This window comes from Macrobrachium rosenbergii, chromosome 51 (genome assembly GCF_040412425.1).
Source record: "Macrobrachium rosenbergii isolate ZJJX-2024 chromosome 51, ASM4041242v1, whole genome shotgun sequence".
NCBI lineage: Eukaryota > Metazoa > Arthropoda > Malacostraca > Decapoda > Palaemonidae > Macrobrachium > Macrobrachium rosenbergii.
In genome coordinates, this window is record NC_089791.1 from 70,415,037 (window position 1) to 70,437,655 (window position 22,619).

At 42.8% G+C, this 22,619-nt stretch overlaps 1 protein-coding gene across 1 annotated transcript in view; it reads left to right on the top strand.

Annotated features, from left to right (window-relative positions):
* The window catches only part of LOC136833478 (ubiquitin carboxyl-terminal hydrolase 9X-like), a 525,953-nt gene that overhangs the window by 368,437 nt on the left and 134,897 nt on the right, over window positions 1–22,619 (top strand). Inside the window, 2 exon segments of the mRNA XM_067095694.1 lie at window positions 9,731–9,878; window positions 18,116–18,224. Of these exon segments, the coding sequence (XP_066951795.1) occupies window positions 9,731–9,878; window positions 18,116–18,224 (257 nt within the window).

Consider the following 22,619-nt stretch of genomic DNA (forward strand, 5'->3'; position numbering starts at 1 on the left):
TAAACAAGCAGCACTAGTGTTGTGCTCCTGATAACAGTAAATGAGGTTAAAAAGAAGCAAAACTAACTGACTAAGGAAAATATAATTCTAAGAGACAAAATTTGGAGAACTACTGCATCAATACCAACCCCTTTGAAACCTCTTGCATACAAAGAGTTTCAATACAATAGCAAGCTATGTAACAGAAACCAAATCCTGCTCATCTTTGATTCTACAATTTTGACAATGGTCTCTCATATACCTTCCCTCCTCTCTTAACCTTAACTGACCTCACCAACCCATCCTTACAATACTTCCGTTGGTTTGTACCACTCAAGCCTAAAGGCCAGTGGCATCGAACTAGATTTTCATTGGTTACACGAACTATATCTCCTCCTTTGACATTCTGGTGTTGCTTGAACCACTTTTGACGCCGTAATCCTAGCAGGTACTTGCATTTCGAACACTTCTAAAACTGATCTGCCAAATATTGTAGCTGTTTTCACTTACGGAGAGAATAATTACCTGAAGCATATTTACATCCCAACGGAGGATCACCCATATTCAAAAGCTTGTTCATATAAGGTACAAACCTGAAGGTCTTTACGTAGGGGGAACTCTCTAAGTGCTAGCTGAATCTGGTTAAAAATAGAACAAGGCTTGGTGGCAGCAGGGTGATAGCCAGTGGGGTGAGAGTAGGCAGAGTCCTGAGTCTGACCTCTCTTCCCCCTCTTGTGCAACCTGACGTACCAGTCATCTCTTAACGGTCTTCCTTGCAAGATGTGCGCTGCCCTATCTCGCTTGGAATCTGGTTTATTACACACTTCCTGCCCTATCTGTGCCTTGGTGGTATATTTGTGTGTGTGTGTGTATTTGCTTTAGAGATGCAAATGCTTGAGTCATCTAAGAAGGCTTTGGCCCAGAGAAGATGCTCTGGGGTAGGTAACAAACTTTGCTTTCGTTATTTAGCCTCTTTCAGTAATGATCCTCATATGACTTGCAGTAGATGCAGATCTAATGATTGCAATGTAAGCAGCCCCTGCTTTGAGTATCGTGATTGATCTTCAGAGCATTGGAAGTGTTTTGGTAAGAAGAAGAAATACAAGAGGAAGTCGGCAGTTCCGTCATGGTAAGGCTTCTCGCCTCCAATGATGTCTGATGCTGTCGTTTCTTGTTGTTCCTTCTCTCCTCTACCAGATATGCCTCTCATTGCATTTTCTCCTCAGGAAGATTTTACTCATTCATCTGTTGCTCTGTCTTTTGATAAATCGAGGAGGGGTTCGGGAGATCTGCTGAATGTAGCTGCCTTTGTACTTTCAGGGTGAAGCAAGCTCACTTGCTCTCTCTGGTAGGAGGGAGGCAGCTCCCCCTTGTACTGTTGTTTCAGGCATGAATACGGAGAACCTGACCAATTGCTGGTTGTCTAAGCCTACCAGGGGAGCCCCACATTGGGGGTCTTCTGTCCCACCTCCTGTCTTCCTGTGGTCTACACCATTCCTTCATCAGCCATGCCTCTTTCATCACTTTCTGCCCCTGGGCCTGATACGTTTGCTCGTTCTGACTCCTTTGTTCAAGCCATGCTTGAGGGACTCGAAGGTCCTTTTCTGAAGAAGCTTGGGTGCTCCATTTTGAAATGGAAGAAGAGGCATCGTAGATCTCCTTCTCCCTCGCCGTCTTCTGGTGCATAGTCTTCGTCTTCTGTTCGTTCCATTCCACAGAGGCATGAGAGGAAGACGGACTTTGTTGCTGCTTCTCACAAGAAGATCCATAGGCTTTCCATCTTTCCTTCATCTGGAAGCAAGACCAAACATCTGTCTACTTCAGTTGTGTCTTGGTTGGCTAATCTCGGCTGTATGGAGGCTATGGACGGCAGTGAGTCTGTCAAGGGTCACGGCCGTACATTTAATGCCTTAGCTGCTGATGATTGTCGCCCAGTTTCTGATTCTTGTGCAGCAGCGCACTCATCAAGAGAAGTCCCCTCCAAGGGCCGTAGATCTACAGATCAGGCTTCTCCTCAAGAAGGTACAGTCATTTCGTCTTCTTCCGGTTGTCTTGCTCAAGAAACGAGCATTGAGACCACGGCTGTTAAGAAGGACGACAAGGCTCCCATTAAGGAGTCGACTTCACACCTGAGGGAATATCCTCGTGATTAGGACCATTCCTTTCTTAAAACAAGAAGCCTTTGGTCTCGCTCAGGCAGCTGTGACTACTCTCCACATAACCCACAGTACCGCTCGTGTGACCGTGACTATCCTCCACGTATTTAAGTGTCCCTTAAGGTCGTGGACTCAACCACAGCCATCATCTATGAGCCCCTTAAGGTCGCCGACTCAACCACAGCCACCGTCTAATATTCCACTGCCCTGATTCTACCCTAGCACTGAGAAATGGAACCATTCTAGGTTCATCACTTTTTATTAAGGAATAGGTTAAAGCATTAGTTGACAGATGTAGAGCAGACAACAACGACCATCTGGTCCACCAAGCTGTGAAGAAGTCTTCTGGCCTTTCACGTGCCAATGTAGCCAGACCTAGACCTCGGGGTGCCTCTTGTTCTCCACCTCCACCTAAGAGATCCCAAACCACGACTGGTCCTCACGCCTGGGCCTCGTAGAGGTTGCCAGCCTTTTCCTACCCCTGCCAAAAAAAATTCAGCAGCATCCCTTTCAGCCCTGTTCTACCATAACCGGGAGAGGAGGCAGAGGCAGGTCTAGAGGAGGAAAATGCTACAGTGGGCACCCCTCCCACTTGCTGTTGGTGGTGGTGCCTGGCGAGCCATTGGGCAACTTGGCAGCAGCACGGAGCGGAGACCTGAGTAGTAGATTTTCTGCAGTTGGGTATCTACTCCCCTTTGAGTTCCCTCCTCCTCTCTCTAATTGTCCCTTCCGTGTAAGAACTTACATTCAGGGCTCGCCAGAGGACCTGGCTCTCCTGAAAGAAGTGGAGAAAATTGTGGAAAAAGGGCCCGTGGAGGTTATAAAGGATCAATCCCCAGTTTTCTACAACCAGAGCTTTCTGGTGGCAAAAGCATTGGGGGATTGGAGACTGGTCATAGACCTGCCTTCCCTGAACCTTTTCATCAGGAAGACTTGGTTCAAGATGGAAATGCCCCACAAAGTTCCAGCAGCCATCAGGAAGTCCGACTCCCTGCTGACAATAGACCTGAAGGATGTGTACTTCCAGATCCCAGTCCACCAATCATCTTGCAAGTTCCTTCACTTCGTTCTGGGAGAGACAGTATATCAGTTCAAGTGTTTTGCTTCCGCCTCTCTTCTGCCCCACAGGTGTTCACAAGTGTTCACCCTAGTTTCAATCTTGGCTCATTCACACAGGATACGCATCTTGAGATACCTCAATGACTGGCTGGTCTTGATGAGTTCTCGGGTAAGGTTGATCCAAGGCAGAAACCATCTACTTCAATTTTGTCACAGCTTAGGAATAGTAATAAATTTGGAGAAGTCAAATCTTACACCCAGCCAAAGATCTCTTTACCTGGCCGTGTTGATGTACACCCAACCAAAGATCTCTTTACATGCCCATGCTAATAAACACAACAGTGACGAGGGTCTTTCCATCAGAGCCAAACATCAACAAGTTCAAGTTCATCGTACAGTCCTTCCTTTCCAGACAAAAACAACCAGCACGTCAGTAGCTGATTGTTTTGAGTCACCTGTCATCCCTGGAGAAGCTTGTTACTCATGGACATCTTTACCTTCGATCTCTTCAGAGGAGGTTGAAAGAGTTTTGATCCCTCAAAAGGAGTGAGACAGGACTTAGCATGCTGGCTGAACGACAGGAACCTGACCATAGGAGTGCCCCTTCACACAAACCCTCCGGAGTTCCTTCTGTTCTCAGGCGCCTTGAACAAGGGTTGGGGAGCACACTTGGAAGACCACCTGACCTCAGGTGTGTGGGATCAACAAGACAAGGAACTTCACATCAACATCCTGGAGCTAAAGGCAGCTTTCTTAGCCCTTCAGGAGTTCCAGGAGATGTGACAGGGCATTCCATGGTTTTAATGTCCGACAATACCACAGTGGTGGTGTCAACAAATGGGGGACTAGTCTCCCTTCAACTTCACGAATTGACAGTACAGCTGCCCCAGTGGATGGTAACTCACTCCTGAAGTGGACCTTTCAGCCAGATATCTAATATCAGACCAGAGGGCAGCAATGCAGGATGCCATCCAACATCCATGGGATAACATGGACATGTATGGACATGTATGCCTTCACTGTATTCTTTCAACTGAGAAGGGCACTAAACAGGCTTTACCAGTTCCAAGGTCTACGGATGACCATGGTGGGTTTGCTATGGTGACAGGCCAATTGGTATGCCGACCTACTGCACCTGCAGGTGGATGTCCCGAGAGAGTTGCTGTAATTTCCCAACCTTCTGGTGCAGAAGCACAACAGATGGTGCCATTGGAATGTAGCTGTCCTCCAAAAGAAGGGATTTTCTAAGGACTCTGTAGCACCATTACAGATATCCTCAGACCCTCTGCAGTTGGGCTCTGCTAGGGGAAGTGGACAGAGTACTGCCGTTGGTTTTGTCAGAGGGACTTTAATCCTCTGAATGTGTGAAAAGACCCTGTTGGTAACTGCCATTAAGGGCTAAAGGTCTTTAGGCCGAGAGGCATCAACCTCTCCAAGTCTTGGGAGTTTTCAGCTACCCTAAGGAGGTTCCATAAGAATTGCTCCACCAAGAGAGGTGAGGGCCCCAGAGTGAACTGTCACCAAGGTCTTTACCACCTTAAAGAGAGCCCCTTAACCCTTACAGCAAGCCACAGACAGGAACCTCACCTTCAAGACCATATTCCTCTTGGCACTCCTCTCTCCCAAGATGGTCAGAGAGCTGCGCAGCCACCCGCACCAAAGGTTGGTCACTGTGTCCTTGCAGTTCTTGCCTGAGTTCATGGCCAAGACTCAAAACCCTGCAGTCCCAAACTTGAAATTTGAGGGTATTTGTATCCCCTCCCTGAAGAACTTCACTGGGGGAGATAAAGAGTTGTTGCTTTGTCCGGTGACAATCCTAAAGTAGTATCTGAGGAGGACGGCACTGCAAAGACCCAGGCACAAGAGGCTCGCCATTAGCATGGGCAGAGCAAAGAAGGGGCTGAGGGAGGTCATCATAAGGGCCTACAACTCTGACGGACACAGCAGGGACTCTGGGAAAGATAAAAGCCCATGACATTAGGGCCATTGCCCCTCAAGTGGCAACAGGAGCGACCACTCCTACCTACAGGTACTGAAGGTAGGAGTATGAAGTGCCAAACCATGTTCATGGTCTTCTACCTGAGAGACTTGTGGGATAAGTCTCTCAGGTAGAAGACCATAGTTGCAGCTCAGCAGGTTGTCTAAGGCATAGAGCACAACCCCCCTTCCTACATGGGGTTGGATGAGCTCTTGTCATGGGACTCAAGAATACCAGCCAAGATGTCTGGAAGGAGTGGTGAGTACAGGATGTTATTTTAGTAGTTGCGTAGTGTCTAGGCCTGGGACCTGAACACCTTAGTTAAGCCTTCCACAGGTGCCTCATATGCTGGACACGCCTATGTAGGGACAGATTGTCCTCCCACCTCAGAATAAATCTCAATTTATGGAAGCATCGGTTTGTATTCCTGTTAGTTTTTAGTCACCTCAATCATCCCTCTGGTAGTCAATCCATCCCTAGCAAGTACATTAGACCAGGTGCAGAGGCTGATTCACGCATTGGAAGGCGGGGACTGCACGAGGTCGGGTCAGAGCATAGGCCAAGGCATTTGGATTTTGTTTTTGAGTCAAGACAGCATAAGCACGCCTTGGCAAGAGACCCCATTTATGTAAGTTTAGGTTTGTATCCTAGGAAAAATACAAATTACATTCAAAATTTATTCTAAGCGTACACAACCATCACTGGTACATGCATTGCATGTGGTTTTATAATTTTTCCACAGAAACAAGTAGACAATGAAAGAAAATACAAATGCACATGGTTATATTACCCATTGGTAATATAAAATTTAACAGCACTTGCAATAATAAAATATAATAATATTTTTTTTTATACAGTATATATATACAATTGATATTAAATTTGTAAAAATTTATGAACAATTAACTACCAGTATCATATCCACTACTATAATTTTAGTATTGGTCATGATACATAATTCAGGTTACCGAGTAATTACATTGCTATTAGTTCCTACTTTTCACGGCAGCTTAAGTTTTAAAAATTTTGTGGTAGCGTTCTTATTGTTTTGGTGTAGGTAACAGATCCCACCCACTTTTGGGGAAGAATAGGTACAACCGGCTCAGGTATTCAATTTGTTCCTGCCACTCGTGGACTGAATATCAGTTGCTGGGTAGCTTTTGTTTTGATTTGTTTTCACCTGTTGTTTGCGGACATTGCCGAATTTGATGAAGTACATTGTAGTTTTTGGTAGCGCTAATCAGCATTTTTCCTTAATTGTGACTGGATATGTCAGACTTGAGCACTGATAGTATTAGGTATTGCAGAAAGGGCTACAAGACGAGGCTGACATATGCTAAGTATGACACTCATACTATATGCACCTCTTGTAGAGGGCAAAATTATTCTCCTGACATTAACCCTTAAACGCCGACTGGACGTATCGTAAGTTGACTAAAATTGTCTGTCGGGTGATGAGTGGACGTACCGTATGTTGACTACAAAAAATTTCAACCTTTGGTCAACTTTGACTCGACCGAAATGGTCGAAAAACGCAATTGTAAGCTAAAACTCTTACATTCTATTAATATTCAGTCATTTACCTTCATTACATTCTATTAATATTCAGTCATTTACCTTCATTTTGCAACCAATTGGAAGTCTCTAGCACAATATTTCGATTTATGGTGAATTTTTGAAAAAACTTTTTCCTCATGTCCGCGCGGTAACTCGGCCGAAAATTTCAGAAATTCTTTCGTCATTTTGTCGTAATTTTTTCAGTTTTATATTAGCTGTTACATAAAGTTATATATATGAAAATGTGTGCAATTTCATGTAAAATACAACAAAAACAACCCATGGTTTTACCTTTTATCAGTTTGGAAATATTTTCATATAAATCACGATAAGTGCCAAAATTTCAACCTTTGGTCAACTTTAACTCGACCGAAATGGTCGAAAAACTGCAATTGTAAACTGAAACTCTTACATTCTAGTAATATTCAGTCATTTACCTTCATTTTGCAACAAATTGCAAGTCTCTAGCACAATATTTCGATTTATGGTGAATTTTTTAAAAAACTTTTTCCTTATGTCCGCGCGGTAACTCGGCCGAACATCTCAGAAATTCTTTCATCACTCTGTCGCAATGTTTGCGCCATTTTATATTAGTCGTTACATAGAGTTTTATATATGGAAATGTGCGCAATTTCATGTAGAATACAACAAAAAATAACTCATGGTTGTAGCTTTTATCAGTTTTGAAATATTTTCATATAAATCACGATAAGTGCCAAAATTTCAACCTTCGGTCAACTTTAACTCGACCGAAATGGTCGAAAAACGCAATTGTAAACTAAAACTCTTACATTCTAGTAATATTCAATCATTTACCTTAATTTTGCAACAAATTGGAAGTTTCTAGCACAGTATTTCGATTTATGGTGAATTTTTGAAAAAAAAATTTTTTTACGCCCGCGCGTTATGAATTCATGCATCATTTTGTGATAATATTTTCTGTGTGTTGCTTTGATCATTTTACAATTTGTTATATACCAAAATCATTGCAATTTAGTGTACAATACAAAGAAAAAAAATAACTTATTAGCTTTAACCGTTTTGCTCACAGCACGATTTGTATACAGTTATATATGAAATTTTTTTTTTGCGCTGTCATATATGTTTCAATATTTATATATGATAATGATATTTTTTTTTCATTTCTGATGGTTGCATACTAAACTTCTGGCAATGAAAAAAAAAGGAGCCAAAAATGAACTCTTAATCTTAAAAACTAAGCGTGCTGTGATTTAAAAAAAAAAACTTTTCCGCTTCGGCGCTAACTCCCGAATGCTGCTGGCATGCAGCAGACACTTTTGTAAATAGAGGCTCGGCGTTTAAGGGTTAAGTGGTATATAGGCAGTCCCCTGTTATTGGCAGGGTTTCCATTCCCGACAGTATGACGATAACCAAAAATTGGTGATAATAGCGCTGATAACCGACAATAATAGCACCGATAACCGGTGATAATAGTGCCAATAACCGGCGATAATAGCGCCAATAACCGGCGATCGGTGCCGCTGATAAGTGGGGATCAGCGCTGATAATCAGAGATGGCGCATATCAGTGCAGAAAATCCACTTATCGTCGTTGCTAGACAAGCACCATAAAACTGGATTGCTGATAACCAGGGACTGCCTGTATTTGATTAAAAAGTAGGCAGCCATATTTTTCACAATTAAAATCTCGTACTATAAATTTTAGTGAGTGATTTTAACATCTGTATCCAAGGATCCTGCTGTACTAGGGTCGTTATATAACTAACAGTACTCTGGGGTTTTGGGGACTCAACATTGGGTAAAATATACAGTATCAATTATTTAATGACTATATTATCTATATATATGTACATATATTTTTATACATAAATATATCTTTCATGGGCTTATTTTGTAAGAATTTTGTTTCATAAAAATGTAAGTATAAGTTGCCAATGTTAGGGCTGTAATTAGCACCCATAGTGATAACTATTTTTTTTTTCTTCCAGAGTTTGTTATCAAATTTAATGTAGTAGTGGTTAATACAAAATTTTAGTGTTTTAATAAAGTTAGTTTTATTCATGGTCCTTTTATTATTTTTATAGTATATTTCCAAATCAGCATAGATATATTTATTGTATATAAGGATACAATGAATCTAATTGGATTATCATATAGTAATGTAGTATACAGGGTATTTGAATGAGCCCCATAGGGTGGTGGTGCCGTCAGTGCACCTCACGTGGTGCACTGTAGCCATTATTAAGTTCTTTGCTGTGTCCCTTCAGCCCCTAGCTGCAACCTCTTTCATTCCCTTTACTGTACTTATATTCACATTGTCTTTCTTCCATATGACTTCCCACCTTCTCAAACAGTTGTTTCATAGTGCAACTGCTTTGAGGTTTTCCTCCTGTTAACCTCCTTACTGTCAATTTCCCATTGGCCCAAATATTATATTCCTGTTCTTGAAATTGAAAGAGGTGACATGCAGTAATGACCTAGACTTTAGGATTATTGTTACATGACTGAATTGATTCTCTAATAATTTACTGTTATTTTTGATGATCAAGCAATCTTCAGTGATATTAGTTATAAAATATATCTAATTGCTTTCTCCAGGGTCATGGAAAATCATTTTCTCTGTATCATGATTAGTAACCAGTTACTGTTGCATTTTGGGGGGATGTTGTTGAAACCTAGTTGACTTTTACCTGGTTACCCTAAGGTAGTGGAGAACTGAACCAAGCAACTTTTAAGTACCCAATATGATTTTTACTTCTTTGGACTCAGGATGTATCCAATAAGTAACCAAATCTGAGAAACTGAAGTCAGTTGAGTAAATACTCTGTTAACTTGGTGGTTTGGTTAAAGTATTTTATAATCAACTTTTTTACAGTAGTTTGAAAGTTCTAAGAACAAGACAAAATTTATGAAAGGGTCTCAAGATGACAGGTACAAGGAAGGGGGCCTAATAATTCAGGTACATATCCTTCTTTTTTTTATCGCTTACATATTTTATTCTTCTCATGAATACTTTTCAGTTGCTGGTTTGGCCCGTAACGGTGAGCTGATCGATTATGACCCAGAAGATATGAAAACTGTTGTTTGTAGTAAATACAAGCTAACAGGCATTGTAGTTCACAGTGGACAGGCCAGTGGTGGTCACTACTACTCCTACATTCTGCACAGGTAATGTTCTCAAAAGATGAAAGTGACACTTGGCAAATTTAGTATTGCAAAGCTTGAACATGGCACACCACATCAGTTTCATAAACATATTACAAAAAGAATTAATAGCAATAATTCATTAAGTTATTAGTGAATCTTCCCGAGTTTTGCTTGGTGAAACAGTATGCCCACTGTACCTCAATCTCTTTTGTGTCATCATATGAGAGTTTCTTTTACTTGAGTCCTTGTGTCAAGAGATAGGTTGCCCGACAAAGTATTTGGTAGGGTTATTTTGAGTACTTCTTGATTTTTATATTTTATGATGTTTTATTTTTGCACATGTTTCGTTACAATTTCTATTCTGGTAAAATTGGTATTTATTACATAATTTTAAGTATTGCAGTACGCCCCCTGAACACCTGAATTAGCCCTGGTTACCCACCAGCCCGAACTATCCCCGTAACTTTTTACCCAATAATTGGGTAATTAGCTGTCAGCGTTACCAATGCTTACAGGAAATCTTGTCACGATGAGTTCCCTGAAGTACCGTTGGCAACACTACTGCAAGTCCCAGCCGCACAAGGCCAGGTTCCCCAATTGCTTTTTGTTCGCCTTACTGCATGGATGTTTCCTGCTTCAGGCGAATTTTTGGTTATTAGCCCAACCCCCATATACTGACCTTTTGATTTTGGATTACGACTTGGACCGGAATTTTCACCCTTTTCTCCTGGGTTGATTAGTTGCTTGGCTTTGGATTTTCTCTTCCGTCTGACTCTGGCTCGTTTTTGGATTTGCGATGGATAAATTAGATAAGAAGACGACTTCCTTGGACAGCACAACGGCTTCAACTTCAACTACAACTTCGGCAACCGACACCGCAACGGCTGGAGACGCTGCAACTCACCGATCGTGCACAGCTTGCAAACGGAGGATGAGTACCCTCAAACACGACAGACATTCAGTTTGTATAACTTGTAGGAAGGTACAGTGTAGCTTAGCACTGAGATGTGACGAATGCAAATCATGGTCAAAGGAGCAGATGGAAGTTTATGTTAAGCATAGGAAGTCCTTAGCGTTTAAGAGCAAAGGTAGGGAACCAGCTACAGATACTCAGAACTTAGATAAAGAGGCTATAGAGACGGAGTTATTTAGGAAACTAGAAGATAAATTATCAGCTAGTATGACAAATTTATTTACTAGCTTTATGACTAAATTATCAGGATTTAAAGAACAGAATACAGACAATAGGGAAATGGAAAACTAACCGTTCTTTTTCAGCTCCCCTGCCTGTTCCAGAACCAGCCCTAACGGGTGGCGGGGGTCATGGAGAACCACAAACCTTGAAGGTAGGATCTGCCGCCCCCCCGCCGCGGAGCAGGCAGTGTTTGTAGCAGATTTCCCCCTTTCTTCGGATAATGTAAGTCCAGAGGTGGATCTAGATTTAGGTTTGACACAGACGGATAGGGATAGTGAGGTAGCAAAAAGTGTAGGGGAGAAGTTGAAGGTGCAGCCTTTTTTGGGATCAGGTGTAACTAAGGCTCTGGAATCTCTTCTAGATCCAACAGCGGTCCTGTTTCCGGCTGCAGTCTCTTTGCAGTAAAATGTTGCTAAATTGGTTGAGGAAGATGCAGACGCAGCAGTAAGTCTTCCAGGTTCGGGAAGGTCAGAGGATTTCCCTTCATTTTCTAGAGTTCCTCTTCCTTGGGGGGGAGAGATTCTCCTTGGCTAGCGACGATACATTTGATAGGACATTAAATGTAGCAGAATATAATGCTAATTTACTTGCGCTTTCTAAAGGGTATAGGTTATTGGTAAGACAGTGTTTCAATTTAGGTTTTTTGGATATCCATGAACATGTAGTAAAGAATTTCCCAGAATTCACAAATGATGTATTGCAGGATTATCAGGGAGGACAGGAATCTGTATATTTTCTTTCTCTAAAATCTATGGCCTCTTCTGTAACCCCAGTTTTCTCCCTATCCTCAAAGGCTTCTAAACCCTTTTCCACTACTCTTTCTCAGCCTTCTTTTTCTAGCCACCTTTCGGGGAACTTTCCGGGTTCTTCAGTAGCTCACCGGCATCTATGCCTCTAGTGGGTTTGTCTTCCGTACCATCTATGGCGAATCCTGTACCACCGCAGGCTTCTAACACTGTTTCTGCGGCAGCTGGCGGTGCGCATGCCACAGGCCTTAATCCTGCAGTTCCGATAGTTTCCGCTATTCCTCCGGTACCTAACATGGCTAGTATTTCGTCTTCTCCTTTTCCTTCGGGTTCGGTACCTTGTAATCTTCCCTTCGAAAACCTTTCGAGTTCGGGACCAATGGAAATGTTCTCTACTTGCCCAACATTGTCTACGGGAGCTCCGGTAGTAACTCCGAGTGTGGCTTCTTCTTTCCTTCCTCCTTTGGTTCCTCCCTTTTCAAATTTTCCGACAGTTTCCTCTGTCCTTCCGGCTAAGGCGGGCCTTGTAGGTTCGGGTTTGATTTCGGGTAATCAGGTACCTTTTCCCTCGTCTTCTCTAAGTTCGGGACCTTCTGTTCCGGACCCCCAGTCTCATGCGACCCTACTACATCTGGGTTTGCGTGGTGTGGGTGTTGCGGTCTCTCCGCTCTCAGGAGTGGGCGTTGTCTGTCCAGGTGTGACCGACCCAGGTGTTCTGTCATCATCTTTAGCGGGTGCGGGTTTTGTGCAACCTATTTTGACAAATCCCAGGGAATTTCGGAACGATTCGTCGGGTGTCCGTATTGCACAACCAGGGGTGTTCGGTTCCGGATCATCAGATACGTTTGTTAGGGGTCAGCCTGTCTCATTTCCGGTTTCGGCTCAGCCAGACCATTTCGACAAAGACTGTTCCTGCGAAGAAGAGGATCAGATACCGGAGGCTAGTCTTCCTTCGGCCAGTGAGTCCAAATATAGAAGGATGTTGGACTTTATTCAATCGCTGTATCCGCAGTCTAAGGCTCAGGAGGAGCTGATACAGCAAAACCAAGCGATGTTCGAGTCACTTTATGCAACTAAACCGATGGTAACACAATCACCAAAGAATCTGGTCTGGTTTGGCAGGGTCGAGCAGGCTTTGAGAGAGGCTGACAATAGGTTAGCAGTAGTAGTATGATTGGGCAAGCAGGATTCAGCTTTGCTTCCTATTCGGAAGGGCTTCTATCGGGTCGCGGGTAACCCTTCTGTGGGTGTGAGGGTACCACTAAACGAATCGGTAGAGGCACTCCTATCTCGGGTTCCATCATCGAACCGTCTCGTATCTATCTCGGCCAGGGAAGCCAGTATATTAGAAGACACCTTCCGCAATCAGTCGGAGGCGCTTTCACATACTATGTGGATGTTATCCGATCTGATGGGATTCCTCAAACAGGACGGCTATTCTCCATCTGACCCGACACTCTTCGACAACCTCATCACGTCAGTGTCCATGGGACTTGCACACCAGGCTAACATCTCTGCAGGGATGCACTACCTTTTTAGGGAAGAAAAGGAGGGACTTCTACCTCAATCATCTGCCACCTCATTTTCCAGACATCCACAAGAGGGCACTGCTGAGGGCTCCGTTGGCACTCAGCAGCAGTGTTCAGAGAGGAATACGTGTCAGCTATGATCAACCTCGTTTCGTCTACACCGGCTATGGAATCACAACAGGCAATGATCAGGGTTGCAGCTCAGACTGCTAGATCTCCAAGGGAGGCTAGAATGTCCTCCCCTTCGAAGCGCTCTCGCTCTAAGTCGCCAGGAGGTTCTCCTAAAAGAGTACGATTTGTTGCCAAACCTTCTAGTTCGGCCCCAAATCTGAAACCTTCCAGTCGCAAGAAGGGTTTTCGGAGATAGGAGACATTTCCCTCGCTTGCACCAGTAGGAGGTTACCTTGCCCTATGCTGGGACATCTGGCAGGATTGGGGCTTGGAGAGTTGGGTACTGGAGGTCTTGAGGAGGGGTTACAGAGTCCCTTTTCACTCTTGTCCCCCGCTATCCAACACACCAGTACATCTTCCCAGTTACTTCCCTTCTTCCATCAGGGGATTAGCTTTGGCGGCAGAGATTCAAGCCCTTTTAGAGAAGGGAGCCTTAGAGCCCGCTCCTCCTTCTCCAGGGTTCTACAGCTGGATCTTCGTGGCCCCCAAAGCAGGACGATCTTGGAGACCGATCATAGACCTCTCAGGTCTCAACAAGTTTGTAACCTCAACGAAGTTTCATATGGAAACTTCCCAGTCGGTGCTGCGGTCGGTTCGGAGGGAAGACTGGATGATTTCAGTGGACCTCAAGGACGCTTATCTCCAGATTCCAATTCATCAGGAATCTCGGAAGTTCCTTCGTTTCTTGGGTCCAACTGGAACATTCCAGTTCAAAGTCCTCTGCTTCAGTCTGACCACAGCACCTCAGGTATTCATGAGGTTGATGTCTCCTGTCTCGGACATCATGCATCGTTGGGGCTTCCGAATGAGAAGATACCTCGATGACTGGTTGATTCAAGCTTCATCGAAAGACGAAGCTCTGCAGGCGAGAGATTTTCTATTGAACTTATGCCAGGAGTTAGGCATAAGAATCAATTTAGACAAGAGTTCTCTTTTTCCAACTCAAGTAAAGACGTACCTGGGAATGACGATTCAGACGCGTCATTTGAGGGCTTTCCCGACAGAGGAGCAAATTCTAGCAATTTTAAGCCAACTGGAAACTTTCATGTCAAGCAAAGTGCAACCTGTGAGCTTATGGAAAAGCCTGCTGGGCCGGATGGCCTCCCTATCCCTTCTTGTTCCAGGGTCTCGTCTCCGGATGCGCTCTCTGCAAAGGTGTCTCAGGAATCGCTGGGAATTTCGGGAAGAAAACGCGCTAATAGTCTGGGACAATTCTTGCCTGAAGGATCTTCGGTGGTGGTCAGAAGAACATCATCTGACCACCGGCGTAAGGTTGGACTCCCCCCTTCCAGACGTACATCTGTACACAGATGCTTCGGATCAGGGTTGGGGTGCAACCCTGGAGGAATCTCAGGCCCAGGGCCTTTGGAGGGATCTGGATCGGGAGGAGTCCATAAATTACAGAGAATTAAGAGCAGTCGAAGAGGCGCTGAATCACTTTGCAGAACAAGTAAAGAACAAGACTGTAGCGTTGTTCTGTGACAACGTTTCAGCAGTATCTTATCTCAAAAAGGAGGGGGGAATGAGATCACGGGTGCTGAACGATGTAGCACAGAGAGTTCTCCGTTGGTGCGAAGAACACACAGTTTTGCTCATTCCCCAGTTCGTGTCAGGAAAGCTCAACGTCTTGGTGGACGCTCTGAGTCGATCTCAGGAAATTCTCGGAGGAGAATGGACATTAGTGCAGGACGAGGTGCAACTGCTGCTCAAGAAATGGCCAGCTACGGTAGATCTTTTCGCCACCAGGATGAACCATCGCCTTCCAGTTTACTTCTCCTTGGTAGCCGACCCTATGTCCTGCGGGACAGACGCAATGTTGCACTCATGGGACAATTTACAGGTCTATGCTTTTCCTCCCTTCGGGATGGTACAGGAAGTGTTAGCAAAACTCAGAATCTGCAAAAACACTCAGATGATATTGATCTGCCCGTTTTGGCCCCAGAGACCTTGGTTTCCAGACCTCCTGGACCTGTTAACAGAAGTTCCGGTATTCCTCCCAGAGAGGAGAGATTTACTCAAACAGCCGCACTTCCACCACAACCTCCGCGTGCCGAAGCTAGCTGCGTGGAGACTATCCAGCGAGCAGCCCATCATGCGGGACTCTCTAAAGCAGTGGCTAAACAACTGTCTCTCTGCGTAAGGAATTCAACCAGGAAGTTATACCAGACCAAGTGGGCAGTGTATCGCGTATGGTGCCGGAAACAAGGTCATTCTATTTCGCGCCCAACGGTTCTGAAAGTAGCAGACTTCTTACTATTTCTAAGAAGAGAGAAGAAACTTTCCTTCTCAACAATTGCTGGTTGCAGGTCAATGCTAAGCAGTACGTTCCGTTTTCATCTTCCGGAACCTTCATCCAGTAAGATTCTCCATGACCTGTTGAAGTCTTTTAAAATAGAGCGCCCAATTCTTCCGCTTTGGGCCCCCTCATGGGATTTAGATGCTGTATTGAGTTTCCTAAAATCGGCAGCCTTCGAACCGTTAGAGTCTTTGCCCCTAAGGCAATTAACTAAGAAAGTCCTCTTTCTAATTGCGTTGGCTATGGCCAAGAGGGTCGGAGAGATTTGGGCGATATCCAGGACAGTTTCCTCCTCGGGAAACGATATTTTTCTTTCATATTTACCAGAATTCGTGGCAAAGTCAGAATCGGAAATAAATCCGTTACCTAGAGCATTCAAAGCCACATCCTTAGAAGACTTTGTAGGTGGCGACGCTGCTGAAATGTTGTTATGCCCAGTGAGGGCTTTAAAAGCCTACCTGTCTCGGACTGAGAAACTTTTGCCTCGCCCAAGAACGTTATTCGTCTCTCCTAAATGCCCTTCACGTTCGATCTCTAAGAATGCAATCAGTTTTTTCTGCGGGAAGTTATTCAACAAGCGTCAGAGGACTCTCCTTCTTCGGAACCTTCAACTTCGTTTGCCCGTCCGAAGGCACACAGTATTAGAGGAATGGCGACATCGTCGGCCTTCCTTAAGAATTATTCGGTGTCGACAATCCTAGAAGCAGCCACTTGGAAATCAGTGTTGGTCTTTACAACCTTTTACCTCAGAGACATCCAATTTTCGTCGGGGAAGGGTTACTCGCTCGGTCTGTTTGTGGCAGCCAACACGATATTATAGGTAGGATAAGATCGGGGTGGAGGGAAGTTAGGTTAGGTTTCAAGATAGGCTAGAAATCGGGAATTCTGAATTGATCAGGAGCTATAGGTAAACATTAGTTAGGTTATTAGCACGCTGTAAATAGATTGAGCCAGATTGATAGGATTTTCTTCAACCCCTCCCCCCCCTCTTCTGTACAGGTGTCGGCTGCATCATACTGCGAAGACCGAAGAGACTGCACATTCAACTTTTCCTCCATACATGCGAGGCTACAATAGCCACATGGGAAGTTAAAATGTACCCTCCATACATGAGAGTGCTTTGATTAGCCACATGGGAGGTTCATCATCCCTCCATACATGAGAGTGCTTTGATTAGCCACATGGGAGGTTGTCGTTCACTGCTACGCATGAGAGGCTTTGATTAGCCACATGGTAGGTTAGTTTTGCTACCCTCTATCCATGAAGAGGTTTGAATACCATCAGAGGTAGCTCGACTCAGACGGTACCAAGACTCGAGACATGCCGAGGGTACTCTCTCTCTTCAGGCATTCTCTCCTGCCGAGTGGATAACCAGGTGAGAATACTTGCATATAGGCAATATAAATGAATAATGAGTTCCTGCCGTCCCGTTTGGCAGGTCGGGGTGAAATGAGATTGATCCCACCTCCGTAAAATTTTGTTAATCAGGCTAATTCAGGTGTTCAGGGGGTGTATTGCAATATGAAGTTTTCATAATAAAATGATATTGTAATACCTACCTGAACACCCGAATGATTCCCCCCCCTCCTCCCCACTTCAGTTTGATTAGTGATAAGCAATTGAGGAACCCAGGCTTGCGTGGCTGGGACTTGCAGCAGTGTTGCCAACGGTACTTCAGGGAACTCATCTTGATAAGATTCCCCGTAAGCATTGGTAACGCTGACAGCTAATTACCCAATTATTGGGTAAAAAGTTACGGGGATAGTTCGGGCTGGTGGGTAACCAGGGCTAATTCAGGTGTTCAGGTAGGTATTGCAATATTAGTTTTATTATGAAAACTTCATATTCTGAATTACCTAAAAGCTTACAGCTCTTATTTTTCTCCTGGATTCAGTTTATCTTAGTTATTTTTTGCATTCCCTTTTAGCTGCTGGTTCTTTGTCACTTATTGAATTTTATTAATTGGTAATTTAGAGTTATCTTGATATTGTGCAAATTTTATGAGCTATGGGAGTTTTTTTTTATTATCTTCATTGAAGTTGCAAAATATGAAGTAAATTATATAAGATATAAGAAAGTAAAGGAAATGGCAAAAAAAGTATTCAGTTGAAATATAAGATATTGGAAAGTAAATGGAAATTGTGAAACAAAATTTTAAGTCAAAATATGAAGTAAATTATAAAAGAAATAGATAGAGAAGAAAAAATGTGAAACAATTGTGAGAAAACAAGAACAACAAACCAGGAGAAGAGGGAGAGGGGTAAAGTTTATAAAATACATTGCAGATGGAAAGACTTAACGTTTGTTTTTTATAGAAACAGCGGAGAGCAGCGTTGGTACAAGTTTGATGATGGTGAAGTGACAGAATGCAAAATGGATGATGAGGAAGAAATGAAGAATCAGTGTTTTGGTGGCGAATATGTCGGTGAAGTAAGTGCAATCATATTTTTGTGTTCTTTAAAGTACTGTATGCTATTGATTAGATACATGTTGTTAAATCAGTCAGTCAGTACTTTATGTGTTTACTGTAAATGTGAATCACATATAGTGCTGTATATGTAAAAGGATGGAAGGAAAGACACAAGGGGATTTATACAGGCAGTCCCCGGTTTACGACGGGTCCAGCTTACGACGTTCCGAGGTTACGACGCTTGTCACATATATTCATCAGAAATTATTTCCCAGTTTACGACACTTCCAGGGTTTCGACGCGTCGTACACTGATCCGACGGAAGAAATATGGCTCCAAAATGGCAGAATAATTAAAATTTGGAGTTTTTTTTATGAAAAACAATAAAAATGCAGTTTACATCGTTTGCAATACACCCAGAGCATTAAAAATAAGGTTTTCTTAGGATTTTTTATGATTTTCAACGATTTTTCGGTTTACAACAATTTTCGTCTTATGATGCAGCGTAAGAACGGAACCCCCATTGTAAACCAGGGACTGCCTGTAATTAATTTTGAAGGAACCTATGGCATTTCTCAATAATTGCTTTCAGTTTTAAAATATAGGCTTTACAACAATTTCATAAAGTTTGGGTTTAAATAGTTTTTCTTAAAATGAGGATTAAAGAAAATGTTGTTTATGCAGTTTAGTTAGCCAAAAAAAGGTTATTCATAGGAAAAATATATTTTTGGTAGCTGCTGTGAGTCTTCAAAGGAGTTGCACTCTAATGGTCCTCCCAGGGCTCCATAAGACAGATCATCTATGTAGGCCACCAGTTAAATTCCATCTTTCAAGAGCACCTAAAAAATAAGTACAGTATATAGAAAAGATTATGCAAACAGTGAGTTTGTCCAAACTTGACAGGTTGAGGATCACTCTTCATTTGGAGGAATCCTTCTTGGGGACACTAAAGAGTGGTGGCAAATAAACCCGTCTTTCTCCATGGCCCCCTTTTAAAAGGGGTCTGTTTTTGGAAAACAAGAAACTCCTTTAGAGGAGGGGAAGGGTGAGACCATCTCTACCCTAACCTTGAAAATTATACTGTCCCCACAAGGGGAGGGCTTCCACTGCATGTGAGTCTGTAGAAGATGACCCTGACCATGCAAGTCCTATTGAGCTCCATCTCTTCCCTTGCCTTTAATACGCAGTCAAGGAGTTGAGTTTCCTTATCCCTGATAGGAGTCCTTTCTTCTGTTGTCTTAAAGTAGTGACTGGAGGCTTGTATGGCTCTGATTAATACAGAGAATTTTTAGGCTTAGGAAGAGGAAACTCAAGACTATTGTTCCCAAATTCCTCTTTTGCAAGAACAGCATATGTTGTGTAATTCTGTTGTTGGGCTCGTTCAGCTAGTTGTGTGACAACAGTCTTCAAGCAGGTCCCAATGAATGGGGGAAGAATAAACAAAGAAAATAAAATAAAAATGTAATATAAAAACATATAAGAAAATAATCGAGTCCTCAAAGGATATGTAATAGGGAGGTTACATTGGGGAGCAAAATGTTGGAGCTCCTCTAATGCCTTTATGTGACACTCCAACAAAGCGCTCACAAAGGTTCTGCATAATTTGGCTGCTGCAGAGAACATTCTTCTAGAAAACTCTGTAAGTTCTTTAATAGCTACTTCCTTCATAGTAGAATTATAATATTGAGGAGGTGGAGCCTAGCATAAAATTCAGCCATGGCTGCCCTGAGATGTTTCTTGTAGGGGTCCCAAATTGCTGGGTAGCCATGTCTAATGGAAGCTTTTTTCTCTCGAAGGAAGGGCAAATGTTGCTCATTCCTTTGTACAACGATGTCCTCCTTGGCTGAGTCGGTTGAGCTTCAGACCGTCCCGATGGGCGGAGTTCAATCCCACCGACCGGCTGATGAAGAGTTAGAGGAATTTATTTCTGGTGATAGAAATTCATTTCTCGCAAATGTGGTTCGGATTCCACTATAAGCTGTAGGTCCCGTTGCTAAGTAACCAATTGGTTCTTAGCCACGTAAAATAAGTCTAATCCTTCGGCCAGTCCTAGGAGAGCTGTTAATCAGCTCAGTGGTCTGGTAAAACTAAGGTATACTTATTTTTGTACAACGATCGGATACTGAGGATGGTGGAGGCAAATAGCTTTATCTCTGCCATAAACTCTCGTTTCCAATTCAATATAAAATTCTGAAATTCTGTCATGTGATCAGTTGTTTTAAAAGTGAAGGGGCAGAAGGCTAATGCCTCCTGGAGAGGGTATTGGTGCTCTTAAAAATCGTTGTTGCACTGATTTTCCACTAACCAGGAGAAATGTTGTTTCTGTGGGTTTCATTGCTATATTAATAGGGAGGATAATCATCTCCTTCAAAAGTTTTGGGGTTCCTTTTGAAAGAGGGACCAAGCACCATTCAATTTTAGGAAAGACAGCTGTCCCAGAATTCTACATGCTCAACCTCATGTCTTGCCAAGTGTTATCAGTGTCATTCTTGGGCAGATATTTTGTGCCTGTGCTAACATTTTGATTTGAGGTTTTATATGCTGACCTGGCCTTATTGTTGTTGCAGTCAGAGTTGTAGGAGTAAACAGACTGTACCTTATTACTCATTCAGATTTCAGTGGGGATCTAGACAACTGATTCGACTTCTTATTGGGCCTTTGGTTTTACCCTGTTCCCATGACCTAAATTTTTTGGGGAGACAGCCATTCTCTGCTTGGGCAGACTGTGCAGCCCCACTATCCTCTAGTTTAGTGGATGAGAAATTTTTACACATCACACACAATTCCATACCCAGGACAGACCTGATTTCCTTTTTGGAATCATGGATAGTCTCTGATATGCTGATGCTCTGTAGCGAGGTCATCCTTGATATTGTTCATGATTTCCTCTTGGGCTTCTGAAAGTGCAGCAGGTGGAATTTTCTCATCAGGAAGCCTGCATGAAAATTTTTAGCCAAGGCAGTTGTATCACCACTGCTTGGCTAAATACAAGTCCAGGATAAATCACTACTCCCTAAAAGGTACAGACTTCAGATGGGGTTGGGTAGACCATATCAGGATCCCCTTCAATATCTAATTGCTGCATGGGAGAGACAAGATTCTCATCTGAGTTATCTCTCTCATGTAAAGAAAAAGACTATTCCCTAGATCTTCCAGATTCAGAATGGAAACTTCATTGATTATATCCGCTTTCTGTCGGATATTAGTGACCTCTCTAACAAGGAAAGATTCTCTGTTTCCTCAGAAGGAGTTGAAGGAGTAACCAAAATCCATTGCTTTTGGAGTATGGCCCAAACGTGAATTCTGCTCAGAGAGGGATGGAAACCCACATTGCCGAAGTTCTGCCGGATTATTCTAATCTCCTCCTGTACTCCTACTGAAATCTATAACTCATAGAGACAACTTAAAATGATCTCTTTCATCATTTAAACTTGCTGCCAGGAGCATGTTGCATATTTCACACATCTGGTAACCAACCAAATTCTCCTTTATTCCTTCGGGGGATGGCTCACTGCAGGTGGTTATGAGCCATTTCCACAGGTGGAAAGCAGATTGAGCAATTAACTGCAGCACAAGTAATCTGTGGGTCCTGCATAGTAGCAGTCCATTATTGATAAAAGGAACAAGTGCTTATTGAAAACTATTTAGCATTAGCTATTTATATCACTGTATAGGCTGCAGACACTTCAGATTAGACTGACATGGCCACAAGTACATACCCATAATATAAGGTAATATGATCAATGGGTCATATGCATAAAATAGTAATAATGTATTAAAATATCAGTTCATACTTTCTCTAATAACATTGCCATAAAGGATTTACTTATAAATGCTTCTAAACTCACTTGAGACAATACTGATTGGAAACCTATCCAGTGTATTTCTACACATTTCATAGCTTATGATTACCTGGGTGGCCTGTTCCCAAACACCAAGTAAAGGTTATAGGCTATTTTAGTTGGTACATAATTAAAATAATTAGTTATTGGAATTATTGTACCAAATTTTTATGAAATCAATGTCACTAAGATTTTAAATTGTATGGCAAAGCTCACCATTACAAAAAAGTACTCTCTGTATTCTGTTGAGAAAATGACAGCCATCACAACACTTTTATAAACGACTGTGGTGTCACGACTGGCTGAGTAATACAGTAAATGTTGGAAGTAGATCCGCATGAATATTTCCTTCAGCACTTGAAAGAAACCCTGGTATTAAGGTTAACTGGGGAACTTTCTGTATCACAATCCATTTAGTTTGATTATAAATTAATACAATGAAAATGCTGGCATTTAATAAACACCAAGGCTCATAAGTCAAATACAGTTGGGAACTGCTATCATGGCTACACTATATTTTGTAAACAAGAAGTTAGGCTAACCTGATTTACCCTTTCAGTAACTTCAAATTAT